The sequence below is a fragment of the Zalophus californianus genome, chromosome 5 (genome assembly GCF_009762305.2).
Source record: "Zalophus californianus isolate mZalCal1 chromosome 5, mZalCal1.pri.v2, whole genome shotgun sequence".
NCBI classification, from domain to species: domain Eukaryota; kingdom Metazoa; phylum Chordata; class Mammalia; order Carnivora; family Otariidae; genus Zalophus; species Zalophus californianus.
Genome location: NC_045599.1, coordinates 103,344,394 through 103,361,901, shown reverse-complemented (window position 1 = coordinate 103,361,901; position 17,508 = coordinate 103,344,394). Strand labels below are relative to the sequence as shown.

Here is a 17,508-nt window from a genome sequence, read left to right as displayed (position 1 = left end):
TAAGTAAACAGTCTTTCATGCTCAGTGAGTTTCAAGTTAAATAGAGTGACTTGTTTGCATAGACTTGCTGAATATTACCATCCAGTTTATCGAATTTACATTATTTTTTGTCATGCTGTTTATTTACATATACATTGAACTGTGCACAAAAATGCTTACTCTTGAGTGCGGGCAACTGTGACAGTGCCTAAATCAGGACTGGGAGAATGGAACAAGGGGACAGAAGGCAATTTCACAGCTGCTACTTGGCTAATGCGTTCCTCTGCCATCACTCTACTCTTAATCCTCCCTTCTTCCTTATGCAAACAGGAATCAGATTCTATTTGGAGACTCTTGGGGATTATTCAAAGGTCCTTGAACTAGGTAATGGCAAACTCAGGCCCCTTGTTCCCTCCCTTAGTACAGCAATGTTCTGGCTTCTTTCAATACCCATTGTTAATCAAGGGCTTTTCAAATAAGAGCCTCTGACACTTTTAATAGCTCAGTTGGTGTGTGCCTGCTTTGGGCCCTTACCAACAAGACAGAAATGAGCATATTTTTTAGGAGAAACAATGCTACCTTCCTATGATTGTATTTGTATAGTGTCACATGCTTTCCTGAGCTCTGACACTAAAGCCTCTTGACAATACTTCTAGGGACAGAGGGAGTCCAAGTGTCTCCATATTATTGATGAAGAAACCTAGGTTCAGAGAGGTTAAGTAACTCTTCCAAGTTCACACAGCATGCTAGAGTCAGGCAAGACTAAAACCCAGATGATCTCCCCAGTCTAAACATTTTTGCCACTAGACATTTAATGTCCTGACCTCTGTGAATTCCCTGCTGAGAAGGCTGGGGAAGCCGAAGTGATACATAGTCTCAGGTAGAAGCCAGGGACTCCAGTCTTAAACCTGTACTCTCCCAAGGGGTGGGGTATGGCTCTTACATTGGGGTGGCTCTATGTGGGGAGAAAATTTAAGATACGTGTCAGGCTAGTTATCCTTCAAGTCCTTTTTTCCTGTAGTCAGAAAGTAAACCTCATTTATGGAGTCCACCTAAGAGCAATGACAATAGCAATAATGATAAAAATAATGGCTGACTTTATAAGATGATTACTATGTGCTAATAACTTTATATACAAGCTCTCATTTAATCCTAGCAAATATAGGAGAAAGGTACTATTATCATCCCCATTTTACAGATGGTAAAACTAAGGTATAAGGCCATTACCAAATATAAGAGCCTAGATTTGAACCAAATATGTTCGACTCAAGAGTCCATGCTTGTAACCACTCATGCTGCCTTCTATGTACCAGGTGCTTTCCATACAGTATTGCTAATGCTCACAAAAGTCTTAGCCCATTTTACCAAAGAAGAAATTGAGACCAGGAGAAGTGAATTATATTGCTCAAGTTCACAGAGCTAGTAGGAAAGAGTTTCAGGATTCAAAATCTAGGCCAGCCTGGTTTGTCTTACCACTGTGGTAGGAGTGGATCCCCTGGCAGGGCCTCCCAAGGCCTGTGCAGGTTACCATAGTGCTACTCACCACATTCTTGTAGAAGTAGTACACCACCATCCTGGCCAGGCGCGAGTAACACCAATGGCCATGCACAAGCAGCAGCTTCTTGAGGTGTCTGAAGCGGGATATGGCAAAGTCGCTGGACATAACAGCCTGAGAGGGCAGAAGAGAGACATCGGCTTCTATCCATGGCCACCAGTGAACCAAAGAGTCTCCCTTGAGGGCTATGCTTTGTTCTAGGTGATAGCTGGAAGGGCCAAAAAGACCCGTTGTCACTATGTGGCACCTAGGGTGGTTCTTTGGAATTGGACAACCCATCCATTCTTCTGGAAACTCCAAACCTCACTAGAATCCAAGAAAGCAGCTCGTAAGGAACTAGTGGTCTAGTCTGGCCCTTCATCTCCTTCTCTTTATCTGATAAACATTAACTGTGGCCTCAAATGTGTTGGCACCATGCTAGAGATGTGATGGCTAACCAGAAAGTAGGGGCTTCCATGCAAGTAATCCTCAAACCTCTCAACACACTTGGTTGCCTCCCGTGGCAGACCATTTGCTCCGTTCTTAGATGGAGCTGATGGCGGGATAGCTCTTCCTTTACATGGAGCTGAAATATGCTTTCTGCCCTTGGGGTTATTCAGAACATGACATAGTTCATGGTACTCTTAAAAGTATGAGGTTTGGAAGTGCTTGGTTATTGTCCCTGGTATGTCAGGCTGTTTAAACTTTCCCAGCATCAGTTTCATTTGAAAAATAGTAATAATTCCTAACACACAGGGTTGTGATTGTTCAAATTAATTGGAGTAATAAATGTGAGATGCCTAATACAGTGCTGGCATATGGTAGATACTCAAAGGGTAACTGTGTTCCTTCATCCTCACCAACAAATTTAGGCAATACCTTCTGTCTGCACTAGTGGTGAGAATACAGTTGTTAATGGTTCAGAGCCACAAAGTGGGGTCTATATTAGTAGGAAACATTAGCAGCTCAAGTTAGTATGCTTGTCCCAACCTGAATTTTGACTCAAAATTCAGGTACACTTATTAAAGTGTACCTTATAGGGAGGAGCAAGATTGTGGAGGAGTAGGAGACCTAAATTTTGTCTGGTCTCAGGAATTCAGCTGGATAGGGATCAAACCATTCTGAACACGTATGAACTCAACAGGAGATCGAAGAAAGGAATAGCAACAACTCTCTGAACAGAAAAGCGACCACTTTCTGGAAGGTAGGACGTGTGGAGAAGTGAATCCGAGGAGATATTTGGGAGGATAGACGGCGGGGGAGGGGGCCTCCGTCCGCCACTTCTGGCAAGTGATAGAGCAGCGGAGCACAAAATCGGAGCTTGTAGAAGTCTACTCTGCTGAGGGACATCGCTCCAGTGGCTAGGAAGTAGAACCCTCTCTGGGACAGTGTGGTCTCAGGACCCTTGGGGTCAAGAAAGACCAGGGGTGCCTGAGTGCAGCAGAGCTCCCAGGTATCAGAGTGGGGAAGCTGGCTGCAGAGATGGAGCTGAGGAGCGGGCTCTCAGCTGGGGGTTGCCATAAACCATGATCCACGACACAGCTGGGCCACTGGCTCCTCTAGCAGGGACCCAACAAGTGGCAGATCCGGGGAGACTCCCCTTCCTCCCCTGGGGGGAGCGGCACGGGAGCGCACCGCAGGGATCTGCTGGGTTTGGAGACTCCACACGGGGTCGTGTGCCAGAGATAGAAATGCTTGTTCACAGGCTGGGTGAGCACGGAGTGCGGCTGGAGACTGGGGAGACAGGAGTGACTGACTGCTTTTCTCTGGGGGCTCACTGAGGAGTGGGGCCCCGGGTTCTCGGCTCCTCTGGGGCGGATATTGGGAGGCTGCCATTTTCTTTCCCATCCTGCAAAGCTGTACGGAAAGCTTGCAGGGAACAAAAGCTCCTGAGAGCAAACCCGAGCAGATTACTTAGCCCAGACTGGCAAGGGCGGGGCAATTCCACCTCTGGCAAAGACATTTGGGAACCATGGCAACAGGCCCTTCCCCCAAAAGATGAGCAAGAACAGCCAGCCAAGACCAAGTTTACCAATCAATGAGAATGGCAGAATGCCAGTGCTAGGGGAATACTGCTCATAGAATCCATGGCTTTTTTCCAATGATTCTTTAGTCTTTCCGAGTTAATTTTTTAAATTTTATTTCCTTTTTTCGAATTTTTCTTTTTCCCTTTTTCAACCAACATCTTATCAATCCCATTTTAAAAAATCTTTTTTATTTTTCATTTTTAGAGTCATATTCTATCCCTTCCTATTAGTTAACCTTATTTTTGGTATATATATAAGTTGTTCTTTCTTTAAAATTTTGGGATACAGTTTCCTCTAACAGACCAAAATATACCCTAAATCTCTAGTGTATGGCTTTGTTCTAGTCTCCTGCCTGATCACATTCTCTCCCCCTTTTTTTAAGTTTCTCTTCTTTCTTTTTTCAACCAACTTATTTCCTTTTATAAAATCTTTTAGAATTTTCATCTTTACAGTCATATTCCATCCCTTCATCGTATTTACCCATATTTTTGTACATATATAAGCTTTTCTTTCTTTAAAGTTTTGGGAGGCAGTTTCTTCTAACAGACCAAAATGTGCCCAAAATTTAGTGTGTGGCACTGATCTATTCACCAGCCTGATCATATTTGATCATATTCTTTTTTTTTTTTTTTAAATCTTTTTCTTTCTCCTTTCTTTGTCTTTCTTTTCCCCCGGTTTCAGGTCTCTTCTGATTTGTTTAGTGTATATTTTTCTGGGGTCATTGTTACCCTGTTACCATTTTGTTCTCTCATTCATCTGTTCTCCTCTGGACGAAATGACAAGATGGAAAAAATCACCTCAACAAAAAGAACAAGAGGCAGTACCAACTGCCAGGGACCTAATCAATACGGACATTAGTACGATGTCAGAACTAGAGTTCAGAATGACGATTTAAAAGATACTAGCTGGGCTTGAAAAAAGCATGTAAGATATTAGAGAAACTCTTTCTGCAGAAATAAAAGAACTAAAATCTAACCAAGTCGAAATCAAAAAGGCTATTAATGAGATGCAGTCAAAAATGGAGGCTCTAACTGCTAGGATAAATGAGGCAGAAGAGAGAATTAGTGATATAGAAGACCAAATGAGGGAAAATAAAGAAGCTGAGAAAAATAGAGATAAACAACTACTGGATCACAAGGGCAGACTTTGAGAGCTAAGTGATACCATAAGATGAAACAATATTAGAATAATTGGGATCCCAGAAGAAGAGGGGGGGCAGAAGGTATACTGGAGCAAATTATAGCAGAGAACTTCCCTAATTTGGGGAAGGAAATGGGCATCAAAATCCAGGAGGCACAGAGAACCCCTCTCAAAATCAATAAAAATAGGTCAACACCCTGACATCTAATAGTAAAACCTATGAGTCTCAGAGACAAAGAGAAAATCCTGAAAGCAGCTCGGGACAAGAGATCTGTAACCTACAATAGAAGAAACATTAAATTGGCAACAGACCTATCCACAGAGACCTGGCAGGCCAGAAAGGACTGGCATGATATATTCAGAGCACTAAATGAGGAAAATATGCAGCCAAGAATACTATATCCAGCTAGGCTGTCATTGAAAATAGAAGGAGAGATAAAAAGCTTCCAGGACACACAAAAACTAAAGGAATTTGCAAACACGAAACCAGCCTTCCAAGAAATATTGAAAGGGGTCCTCTAAGCAAAGAGAGAGCCTAAAAGCAACATAGACCAGAAAGGAACACAGACAATAGACAGTCAGAGTCACCTTACAGGCAATACAATGGCACTAAATTCCTATCTTTCAATAGTTACCCTGAATGTAAATGGGCTAAATGCCCCAATCAAAAGACACAGGCTATCAGATTGGATAAAAAAATAAGACCCATCGATATGCTGTCTGCAAGAGACTCATTTTAGACCCAAAGACACCTCCAGATTGAAAGTGAGGGGGTGGAAAACCATTTACCATGCTAATGGACACCAAAAGAAAGCTGGGGTGGCAATCCTTATTGCAGATAAATTAGATTTTAAACCAAAGACTATAATAAGAGTTGAGGAAGGACACTGTATCCTACTTAAAGGGCCTATCCAACAAGAAGATCTAACAATTGTAAATATCTAGGCCCCTAACATGGGAGTAGCCAATTATATAAGGCAATTAATAACAAAAGCAAAGAAACACATTGACAACAATACAATAATAGTGGGAGATTTTAACACTGCCCTCACTGAAATGGACAGATCATCTAAGCAAAAGATCAACAAGGAAATAAAGACTTTAAATGACACACTGGACCAAATGGACTTCACAGATATATTCAGAACATTCCATCCCAAAGCAACAGAGTACACATTCTTCTCTAGTGCCCATGGAACATTCTCCAGAAGAGATCACATCCTTGGTCACAAATCAGGTCTCAACTGGTACCAAAAGACTAGGATCATTCCCTGCATATTTTCACACCACAGTGCTTTGAAACCAGAACTCAATCACAAGAGGAAAGTTGTAAAGAACTCAAATACATGGAGGCTAAAGAGCATCCTACTAAAGAATGAATGGGTCAACCAGGAAATTAAAGAAGAATTAAAAAAAATTCATGGAACCAAATGAAAATGAAAACACAACTGTTCAAAATCTTTGGGATGCAGCAAAGGCAGTCCTAAGAGGAAAGTATATACCAATACAAGCCTTTCTCAAGAAACAAGAAAGGTCTCATATACACAGCCTAACCCTACACCTAAAGGAGCTGGAGAAAGAACAGCAAATAAAGCCTAAACCCAGCAGGAGAAGAGAAATAATAAAGATCAGAGCAGAAATCAATGAAATAGAAACCAAAAGAACAGGAGAACAGATCAACAAAACTAGGAGCTAGTGCTTTGAAAGAATTAACAAGATTGATAAACCCCTGGCCACACTTACCAAAAAGAAAAGAGAAATGACCCAAATCAATAAAATCATGAATGAAAGAGGAGAGATCACAACCAACACCAAAGAAATACAAACAATTATAAGAACATACTATGAGCCTCCCCTTTCTCATGTGCTCTCTCTCATTCTCTGTCTTTCAAATAAATAAATAAAATCCTTAAAAAAAAAAAACATACTATGAGCAACTATATGCCAGCAAGTTAGATAATCTGGAAGAAATGGATGCATTCCTAGAGACCTATAAACTACCAAAATTGAATCAGGAAGAAATAGAAAACCTGAACAGACCTATAACCACTAAGGAAATTGAAGCAGTCATCAAAAATCTCCCAACAAATGAGAGCTCAGGGTCCAGATGACTTCCCAGGGGAATTGTACCAAACATTTAAAAAAGAACTAATACCTATTCTTCTGAAACTGTTCCAAAAAATAGAAATGGAAGGAAAACTTCCAAACTCGTTTTATGAGGCCACCATCACCTTGATCCCAGAACCAGACAAAGACCCCATCAAAAAGGAGAATTACAGACCAATATCCCTGATGAACATGGATGCAAAAATTCTCACCAAAATACTAGCCAATAGGATACAACAGTCCATTAAAAGGATTATTCACCACGACCAAGTGGGATTTATCCCTGGGCTGCAAGGTTGGTTCAACATCCACAAATCAATCAATGTGATACAATACATTAATAAAAGAAAGAACAAGAACCATATGATCCTCTCAATAGATGCAGGAAAAGCATTTGGCAAAGTACAGCATCCTTTCTTGATCAAAACTCTTCAGAGTATAGGGATAGAGGGTACATACCTCAATATCATAAAAGCCATCTAAACCCACAGCAAATATCATTCTCAATGGGGAAAAGCTGAGAGCTTTCCCCCTAAGGTCAGGAACGTGGCAGGGATGTCCACTGTCACTACTGCTATTCAACATAGTATTAGAAGTCCTAGCCACAGCAATCAGACAACAAAAAGAAATCAAAGGCATCCAAATCAGCAAAGAAGAAGTCACACTCTCACTCTTTGCAGATGATATGATACTTTATGTGGAAAACCCAAAAGACTCCACCCCAAAACTGCTAGAACGCATACAGGAATTCAGTAGAGTGGCAGAATAAAAAATCAATGCACAGAAATCAGTGGCATTTCTATACACCAACAACAAGACAGAAGAAAGAAAAATTAAGGAGTTGATCCCATTTACAATTGCACCCAAAACCATAAGATACCTAGGAATAAATCTAACCAAAGAGGCAAAGGATCTGTACTCAGAAAACTATAAAATACTCATGAAAGAACTTGAGGGAGACACAAAGAAATGGAAAAACACTCCATACTCATGGGTTGGAAGAACAAATATTGTGAAGATGTCAATGCTACCTCGAGCAATCTACACATTCAATGCAATCCCCATCAAAATACCATCCAGTTTTTTCAAAGAAATGGAACAAATAATCCTAAAATTTGTATGGAACCAAAAAAGACCCCGAATAGCCAGAGGAATGTTGAAAAAGAAAAGCAAAGCTGGTGGCATCACAATTCTAGACTTCAAGCTCTATTACAAAGCTATAATCATCAAGACAGTATGGTACTGGCCCAAAAACAGACACATAGATCAATGGAACAGAATCGAGAGCCCAGAAATGGACCTTCAACTCTATGGTCAACTCATCCTCGACAAAGCAGGAAAGAATGTCCAATGGAAAAAAGACAGTCTCTTCAACAAATGGTGTTGGGAAAATTGGACAGCCACATGCAGAAGAAGGAAACTGGACCATTTCCCTACACCACACACAAAAATAGACTCAAAATGGTTGAAAGACCTAAATGTGAGACAGGAGCCCATCAACATCTTAGAGGAGAACACAGGCAGCAACCTCTTCCTAGAAACATGGCCAAAGGCAAGGGAAGCAAAGGCAAAAATGAACTATTGGGACCTCATCAAGATAAAAAGCTTTTGCACAGCAAAAGAAATAGTCAACAAAACCAAAAGGCAACCGACAGAATGGGAGAAGATATTTGCAAATGACATATCAGATAAAGGGCTAGTATCAAAAATCTATGAAGAACTCATCAAACTCAACACCCAAAGAACAAATGATCCAATCAAGAAATGGGCAGAAGACATGAACAGACATTTTTCCAAAGAAGACATCCAAATGGCCAACAGACACATGAAAAAGTGCTCAACATCGCTGGGCATCAGGGAAATCCAAATCAAAACCTCAATGAGATACCACCTCACACCAGTCAGAATGGCTAAAATTAAGAAGTCAGGGAAATGACAGATGTTGGCGGGGATGTGGAGAAAGGGGAACCCTCCTACACTGTTGGTGGGATTGCAAGCTGGTGCAGCCACTCTGGAAAACAGTATGGAGATTCCTCAAAAAGCTGAAAATAGAGTTACCGTACAACCCACCAATTGCACTACTGGGTATTTACCACAAAGATACAAATGTAGTGATCTGAAGGGGTACGTGCACCCCGATGTTTATAGCAGCAATGTCCACAATAGCCAAACTATGGAAAGAGCCAAGATACCCATCAACAGAAGAACGGATAAAGAAGAAGTGGTATATATATGCAATGGAATATTATGCAGCCATCAAAAGGAATGAACTTGCCATTTGCAATGATGTGGATGGAACTGGAGGGTATTATGCTGAGCGAAGTAAGTCAATCAGCGAAAGACGTATCATATGATCTCACTGATAGGAATTCTTAATCTCAGAAAACAAACTGAGGGTTGCTGGAGTGGTGGGGGGTGGGAGGCATGGGGTGGCTGGGTGATAGACACTGGGGAGTGTATGTGCTATGGTGAGCACTGTGAATTGTGTAAGACTGTTGAATCACAGACCTGTACCTCTGAAACAAATAATGTAGTATATGTTAAAAAAAAAGAAGATACTAGGCAGGGAAAAATGAAGGGGGGGGAATCGGAGGGGGAGACGAACTATGAGAGCCTATGGACTCTGAAAAACAAACTGAGGGTTTTAGAGGGGAGGGGCATGGGGGGATGGGTTAGCCTGGTGATGGGTATTAAGGAGGGTACGTATTGAATCGAGCACTGGGTGTTATATGCAAACAATGAATCATGGAACACTACATCAAAAACTAATGATGCAATGTATGGTGATTAACCTGACATAATAAAATAAAAAATAATGCAAAAAAAATAAAGTGTACCTTATAATTTATATGTCAATCTAGCCATCAAGTCTAAAATGGCAATTGAAAAATGTTTTCAAACGTCCTTATATTTGTCACTGCTCATGGAGGGCACTGCACTCTTGGATGTGGGTAGAGGTTACAGAGAGGAAGAATGGAGTCAGTGGAAAACTTAGGCCTTCCTGAATGGTTGGGTACTCTTTGGCTTTAGAATACAGGTATTGCTGGCTGTCTATAAAAAAGCTAAGCCCCCTCAAGGTCCTGGAAACCTTGCTTCCAAAATTCCTTAGAGACTTTACGCTATCTGTAGCCCCCTCCCAACTTGAAAGTATATAATGGGCCACTCCCCATGACCCCGGTGCAGCTCTTTCTGCCCACGGGTCTTTTCCCCATGCTTTAATAAAACCACCTTTTTGCATCCCTCCCCCCCCCCCCCCCAAAAAAGGCTAAGCATCCTTCAATTTTCCTCTGTATCAGAGGGACTGGGCAGCAGGGATATAGTGATGGAGATTATGTATAGGCATGGAAGCTCTGTGACTCTCAGATTATAATTCTGCAAAGGTCTTGGGGAGAAGTTCCTCCAACACTGTGGGGGAATTCCATAACTCTCCAATAAGGATCAAGGAGAGGGAAGGAATGAGAAGAATTGAGGGGAAAAATACCTGCATGCCTTCCTGTCCAGATATCCCAATTCCAATGTCAGCAGCTTGAATCATGCTTACGTCATTTGCTCCATCACCTGAAAAGAGAGAGATCATGAGTTGTCTTCCTGGTCTAACTGCTGCATGACAATGAAAAGGGTGTTACATGAATGGCTCTAAAGTGTCCCCATTTGTACATAACTGAATAGTTTTAACATTGTTCTGAATAGTCCTATAGGAAAAGTCATTGCTACAGTATTTGGCCTGATAGAGGTCTTTTCTTCTTTGACAAGAAGCTCTATTTATTATTTGACAAATGTTTATTGTGTTTTTTCTAGGCACAATATTAGATATTGGGAATACAACAGTGAGTGAAGCTGGGGCAGTGCTTTACAATTTACAAAAAAAGACCTTCACAAATGTTACAAATGGAGAATTTGAGCAACATAGAGATTCTGCAAGGGTAAACCAGCTAGGGAAGGGGCCCAGGAGCATTGGCACGAAGATGTTTGCTACCTTTCCTGAGTATAAGCTAAAATATTTATCATATTAAGACCATTGGAATGTCTGGACAGCTAAATCATCAGATTGTCAATGGTGTCCAAGGACAGGGATGGTGTTCAATTTTGTTTCTGAATATAAGAAAATGGTATTGACTGATTTTTTTTTTTTTTTTTGGTTGAGGAACATTTAGTCACACTGAGTTCCCATTTAATGAACTAAGGTGTTTCAGGAAATTGGAGGTTAGTGCATGGAAATACACAGCCTCCAGCACTGTCATATAGGTTTTCTGTGATGTTGGAAATATCCTATATCTTTACTGTCTAATATGGAAACCACTAGCCCCAGGTGACTACTGGAATGCTGCTGGTGAAATTCTATTTAATTTTAAATGTCAGTACCTATATATAGCAAGGTGGCAACCATTTTGGACAGCACAGCTCTATATACTGAGGCTTTCCTTACAAACCTTGCTTTTCCCAAAGCTTTATCTTTCAGACTAGAGATTAGCAAACTTTTTCTGTAAGGGGCCAGATAATAAATATTTTAGGCTTTGTGGGCCAAGAAGCAAAATTGAACTGTTTTTGTTGAGAGGCAAATATTCTTTTACATGTTTTATAGTTAAAAACATAAAAATCATTCTTATATCCCTGCAAAAACATGTGGTGGGCTGGATTCAGCCTGGTGGCCATGGTTTGTGGACTGCATTGCCTTCATTCTCCTCCTGGCCCCACCTCTTTTTCCAGTAGGTTCTCATAATAGAATGCAATTGAACTAGAAGGTATTATGCTAAGCGAAATAAGTCAATCAGAGAAAGACATGTATCATATGATCTCACTGATACAAAGAATTCTTAACCTCAGGAAACAAACTGAGGGTTGCTGGAGTGGTGGGGGGTGGGAGGCATGGGGTGGCTGGGTGATAGACATTGGGGAGGGTATGTGCTATGGTGAGCACTGTGAATTTCGTTACGACTGCTGAATCACAGACCTGTACCTCTGAAACAAATAATACATTATATGTTAAAAAAAAAAACAGGTAGTAGGAAGGGAAAAATAAAGGGGAGGAATAGGAGGGGGAGATGAACCATGAGAGACTATGGACTCTGAGAAACAAACTGAGGGTTCTAGAGGGGTGGGGGTGGGGGGATGGGTTAGCCTGGTGATGGGTATTAAAGAGGGCACATACTGAATGGAGCACAGTATGCAAACAATGAATCATGGAACACTACATCAAAAACTAATGATGCAATGTATGGTGATTAACATAACAAAATAAAATTAAAAAAATATATATTAGATAACAGAATATGGAATTGGGGGAGAGAATTTTCTTCCCTTAGTTATTTGGCAATGAAATTAATCTTAAAATTTTGTCACTGTAAGTAGCCATTATTCTTGTAATGATTTTTTTTCTGATAGTGTAGCAGTACATTATTTTTATCTTCCCTATGGAGAACAAATCCACCCTTTAACCTCTTCTGTTAGCAAAACAATGGAAGTAGAGGTGTGGAATCATGCCATTGTTCACCCTGCTGGTTTTGTTTCTGCTTCTATGGCAGTGGAGCCAATTTCTTACCTCAGGGAGTCAGTCCTGGGCTGTTGTCTTGTGTGTGTCTAAAGTTTTGAAGAGGACAATTCAGGGAATAAAATTAGGATGCAGTTGCTAAAGTTCTGCTCCCTGCATTCTTTTTGCCCAGTCCCTCTTTTTTTTTTTTTTTGGTTTGAATTGCTTTTACCTGAAGACTGGGAGAAAAAACAATGTGTAAATAGGCTTCTTAATTTGAAATGCCAGGAAGGAAAATCTCTTTCTGTGTCTGTGTAGGAAGGATAGAACCTGGAACCATCTGTAGGAATATCTCTAAATGAATGCAATATTTACTATGTGCTTGGTATGTGCAGAGCATAGACAAAATGGTAAGACTGATATGGTCCCTCTATTCAAGGAACTCATGGTCTCCTGAGTAGGCCATCACAGAAAGCATACCAGGCCTCTGCAGCTCTGAGGGCTGTGTGCTACAGGAGTTCCCACAGTGAAGGAAGGTTAGGTGGGATTGGAACAAAGGGTGTTTTACAGAGGAAATAGCTTGTGCAAAGGCCTGGGAATGAGAGAGATAGGAAAAGCGTCATGGAGAATGGTAAGCCATTCCATTTGGTTAGAGCACAGAGTGCCAGATGTTGGGGGAATGGACAGTAGCTGTGGTGAAGGATGTGGCCTTAGGGTTAGTGGAGACCAGATCGTGAAGATTCTTATAAACAAGGTTTGCTTGTTCCTGGAGGGTTTGATGTAGGTACAGTTTTTATTTCTCTGCCTTAACCACGGTTAAACTTTAGTCTCCTATGAGGAATTTTTTCAACAACTGACAGGTCAGCATTTGTTGAGCATATGCTCTATGCTGGGCCTTGTATTTAGGAACGAACATATGGGATAGGCTCAACTTCTACAATCTCCCCACCAGCCATCAACACTCAGCAGAATATCAAATCCACAAACACCTGAGCTTTATATTATTATGCCAGGTGTTAAGTATCAAAAGGGGAATGGTCTGTATCCCAGAACTGAATTGGCCTGAGTGTATATTACTGAGTTATGTGAATGTTCTGAATTTGAGGCTCCTTCTGGATTTAACCTCCATTCAAGTCTTAATTTTTCTGAGTGACCTGCTAATCCTGAGAACTTTGATTCACTCTCCCACTTTCCCACTTAGCCTCTGCTTCATCTCCCGGCTGCCACGTTTTTGCTGTCACTTTGAACTCTCTCAGTCTAAGACAGTGATCCTCAGCCTGGGTATCTCGACTTTGATACATGACCTCCCACCTCTGGTCCAGGTCTCTTGTCAGATCAGCCTCACAAGCTGCACCCACATCTCAGCATGATGAGTACCTATGGAAAGGGTCATGACGCTCAACTTGTCTCGCACCAGCTTGACTATCATACTCTTCTGGAGTGGGGTGGAACGACAGCACAGGACAGACCGGCAATACTGAGTCAACTCCAAAAATTTCATCTCCAGTTTTCCCTGGAAAATGGCATTCAATGTCTTCCCATCGATGACCAATCCAACTTCTGGAATTGCAGCTCTTGAGGTGGGGGGTAGTGTCTCAGAAGGTAGACAGAATCCAGAGAGCTTGCGGTCTGGCTTCTGTGGTCCATGAAATTGCTTTACTTCTTCCAGTGCACAGTTGAGGATGGATTCACAAGTTTCCTATAGAGTTAGAATAATAAATATGGTATTAGTAAGTAACACTGGAAATGTAGGTTAAAGATCTCACTTTATCCTTTAGTAAAATAGTTAGGAAACTCTACCACCATAGAGATTACCCAGGAATCATTCTCTGATTTCTCTCATTTCTCTGCAGTATTTAAAAAGGCATGAAAGATATATTAATTTAAAGCAATATAATGGCAAAATAGAGACGGCTAGGGAATGGGAGTGGAAGTAGCTCAGCAAGATGGGGACTGATTCAAGGATGGTGTAAGCTAATAAATAATAGAATGTGATGGTCAATAATGAAAATATGTGATGATGGTATAGTGCTTTCTATTTCTCACAAGTCCTTTTAGTTCTCCTGAGGAAACTGAGTGATGAGGAAATTGAAACAGTGAAATCATTAGTAACTTGCCCTAACTCATCCAACTTATAGTGGAGGCAGATCATTACTACTCAAATTATGGCTTTTAATTGAAAAAATACATTGTATGTTTATCTGTTGGTATGAATGTGTTGGTCATATTGGTTAAAACTGACTATGAATGTGAACATCTTACTGATGTAAAGAAACTTCCTACTGATTTTTTCTGATGTTTACCTTGAAACATAGTGAAGAACTTATTTGCTCTTATCAATTTTCCTCTTTTAATTATATCAGAAATAAAGTCACATTTTGGTTCTAAATATATCCTTAGTACCTCTTTAGATTTTGCAACATTACTTTCAAATAAAGATAGAGAAAAGTTGTGGCAGTCAACTGTATTATCAATTTTAATAGCATTGTTTTGTTCACATAATTTTTGTTTTTATAAACTTAAAAAAATTTAAATTCAGTTAATTAACATATATTATTAGTTTCAGAGGAAGAGGTCAGTGATTCATCAGTCTCATATAATACCCAGCGCTCATTACATCAAGTGCCCTCCTTAATGCCCATCACCCAGTTACCCCAACCCTCCACCTTCCTCCCCTCCAGCAACCCTCAGTTTCCTGTGATTAAGAGTCTCTTATGCTTTATCTCCCTCTCTGATTTTGTCCACATGATCTTTATTTAGCTGTGTTCTTTTACCCATGGCAAATATGATTTTAATTTACTGTAGTGCTAAAAAATTCTAAAAATAAATTTAAGTGTTTAAAGTCAGTCAATTTAAATGAAATGATTAAATAAAAAAACTGTACAGGTAATATGTGGTTTTAGGCAAAAATTGTGAAGATTATTCCGATATGATAGGTTTGGGGACCATTGATCTAGAAGCTTCTGAGAATATTTGGAATCATTCTGGAGTGAGTATAACTGCAGTTAATCATTCCTGAGTCTTCCTTTAGAGGATGCTAAATTGAGTGTTGCAAGCAATAGGGTATGCCCAGAACCTAGAGGGGTGACAGGAAGTAGTTCCAGGAGTGGGTGGTTATGCCTGAGGCACTTATCTGGGAAAGAGATCAAGACAGTCCTTGCTGGGAGTTGGGGCCTGCACAAATTATATAAATTTCTCCAACATATGGCTGCAGGAAGTCATTGGAGATATAAGTTTCAAAATAAAATCTCTGAATTTACTTATTTCAAAGTGTGATATAATAACCACAATAGTTACCATTCATTTAACCTTTAGCATATGCCAGGTATTGTGGTAGGGAGCCTTTAAGATGGTTCTCAATGATCCCTGCTCTCTTGGGATGCATGCCCGTGTGTAATCATTTCCCTTGAGTGTGAGCCACATCTAGACATTCCTTTCTAATGTAGAGAATTTTGCAAAAGTGATGGGATGTCACTTCCCAGATTAGCTTATACAAAGACTATGAGTTCCAATTTGGCACTCTTTTTCCTCTCTCTTAGATGGCTTGCTGTGGGGGAAAGCAGCTGCCATGTTGTAAGGAAGCTGCTCTATGGAGAGGCCCATGTAGTGAGGAATTGAAGTTTTCCAGCAATCATATCTGTGAGCTTGGAAGAAGGCCTTCTCTCCATGCCCAAACAACCCACCTGTTGAACCTTCAGATGAGCCCACAGCCGTGACTGACAGCTTCACTGCAGCCTCCAGAAAGACCTTGAACCAGAGGTACCCAGCTAAGCTGCCCCTGGACTCCTAACCCACAGAAACTGTGGGATAATAAATGTTGGTTGTTTGCAGTCGTTAAATTTTGGAGTACTTTCTTTTTTAAAGTCTTTTTTTAAATAATTTTTTTATTGTTATGTTAATCACCATACATTACATCATTAGTTTTTGATGTAGTGTTCCATGATTGATTGTTTGTGCATAACACCCAGTGCTCCACGCAGAATGTGCCCTCTTTAATACCCGTCACCAGGCTAACCCATCCCCCCACCCCCCTCCCCTCTAGAACCCTCAGTTTGTTTTTCAGAGTCCATCGTCTCTAATGGTTCGTCTTTTGGAGTACTTTCTTAACTAACACAAATATTGTGTTATTAAGTATTGTTTTTCTGTGATCTTATTTAATCCTCCCAATAGCCTCTGAAATCTTTCTAATCCCTATTTTACATATAAGGAGGGTGAAGTTTAGGGAGGTATGGTACCTGGACCATATTAAGTTTTCAATATATGTTACTAATAACGATAATAATCATTACTGTTATTAGTTTCTATCTAATACTTTAGTCTCTTCTAAATTCCTTGACAGACCAGCCCTTTCAGTGATGGGTTAGTAATTCTCTCATTTTATGGATGTGAACTCTGAGGTCTAGAGACCTGCTTATAGCTTTAAGGTACATAACAAAGAAACAGTAGGCCTATATTAATTTATAATGAGTTAGGCAGATTAAAACCCTTGGAGGAAATATTCACTGAATACATAATTACATTAAACTGGGGTTTAAGTAAATCAGAGATTTGGAATGGATTTTCCCAGTTTCTGGCTTAAAATACCCATGAAGCCACCACTTTTTCCCTGGTAAGGGGGTGAGAAAGACTAATCTTAGAGGTTTAGTGGGCTCAGGGTGTGGACAGGACCTAACTTTCAAATACCATCTGAGAAGGTCCCAGACAGCTTTAAATGAGTCAAAAGTGACTGAACAAAACATGAAATGTGACCCACTGTTCCTTAGGAACGTTGGCTAATTAATTGCTAAACATCTTCAGCTTCCTAGAGAAATGCATTGCATTTAACAGAAACCACAAAAGCCCACTCTATCCCTCTTGGGCTGACTGACTCAGAAGTTTTCCCATGTCCTCCTTCTGGAATCACCTGGAGTGAAATAATCATTGCAAATAGAATTTCCATTGCAAGCGGGGCAGGCAGATATCAACGTTATTACAGCGATCAAGAACTCAAGCAAGCAGCAAATTACTTTCTTTCCTAAGCATAATATTAATGCCAAAGATTTCCCAAGATTATTTTCATTTTGAAAATTCACTGGGGTTTAATCTAATCATAACATAATCTGTGCCCTGGACAAGAAAGTGATTTTTCCAATTCTTATAAAGGGCCTCAGGCACTATTCATAGTATACACTACTTTTTAAAAAAAATATGTGTATGTGGATTCTTTATGGAATAAAAACCAGATTTAAACCTCCTAAACTTCTATTCTGGGTCCA

The 17,508-nt window shown here is 40.4% G+C and overlaps 1 protein-coding gene and 1 long non-coding RNA gene across 14 annotated transcripts in view; one reads left to right on the top strand and one right to left on the bottom strand.

Moving 5' to 3' along the window:
• Positions 1 to 17,508, bottom strand: part of ATP10B (ATPase phospholipid transporting 10B (putative)) — a 391,956-nt gene that overhangs the window by 146,920 nt on the left and 227,528 nt on the right. For all 9 annotated transcript variants that reach the window (XM_027606553.2, XM_027606554.2, XM_027606555.2 and 6 more), the window contains 3 exons: positions 13,631 to 13,952; positions 10,268 to 10,344; positions 1,523 to 1,648 (listed from right to left, as the gene is read on the bottom strand). In XM_027606553.2, the coding sequence (XP_027462354.2) occupies positions 1,523 to 1,648; positions 10,268 to 10,344; positions 13,631 to 13,952 (525 nt within the window). The remainder of the gene's footprint in view (positions 1 to 1,522; positions 1,649 to 10,267; positions 10,345 to 13,630; positions 13,953 to 17,508) is intronic.
• The window catches only part of LOC113929573, a 153,356-nt gene that overhangs the window by 131,589 nt on the left and 4,259 nt on the right, over positions 1 to 17,508 (top strand). For 4 of the 5 annotated variants that reach the window (XR_003522243.1, XR_003522246.1, XR_003522245.1 and 1 more), the window contains one exon: positions 15,793 to 16,081. This is a non-coding gene — a long non-coding RNA (uncharacterized LOC113929573). Of the gene's footprint in view, positions 1 to 15,792; positions 16,082 to 17,508 lie in introns of those variants that run through there. The other variant, XR_003522247.1, reaches the window with a different exon arrangement.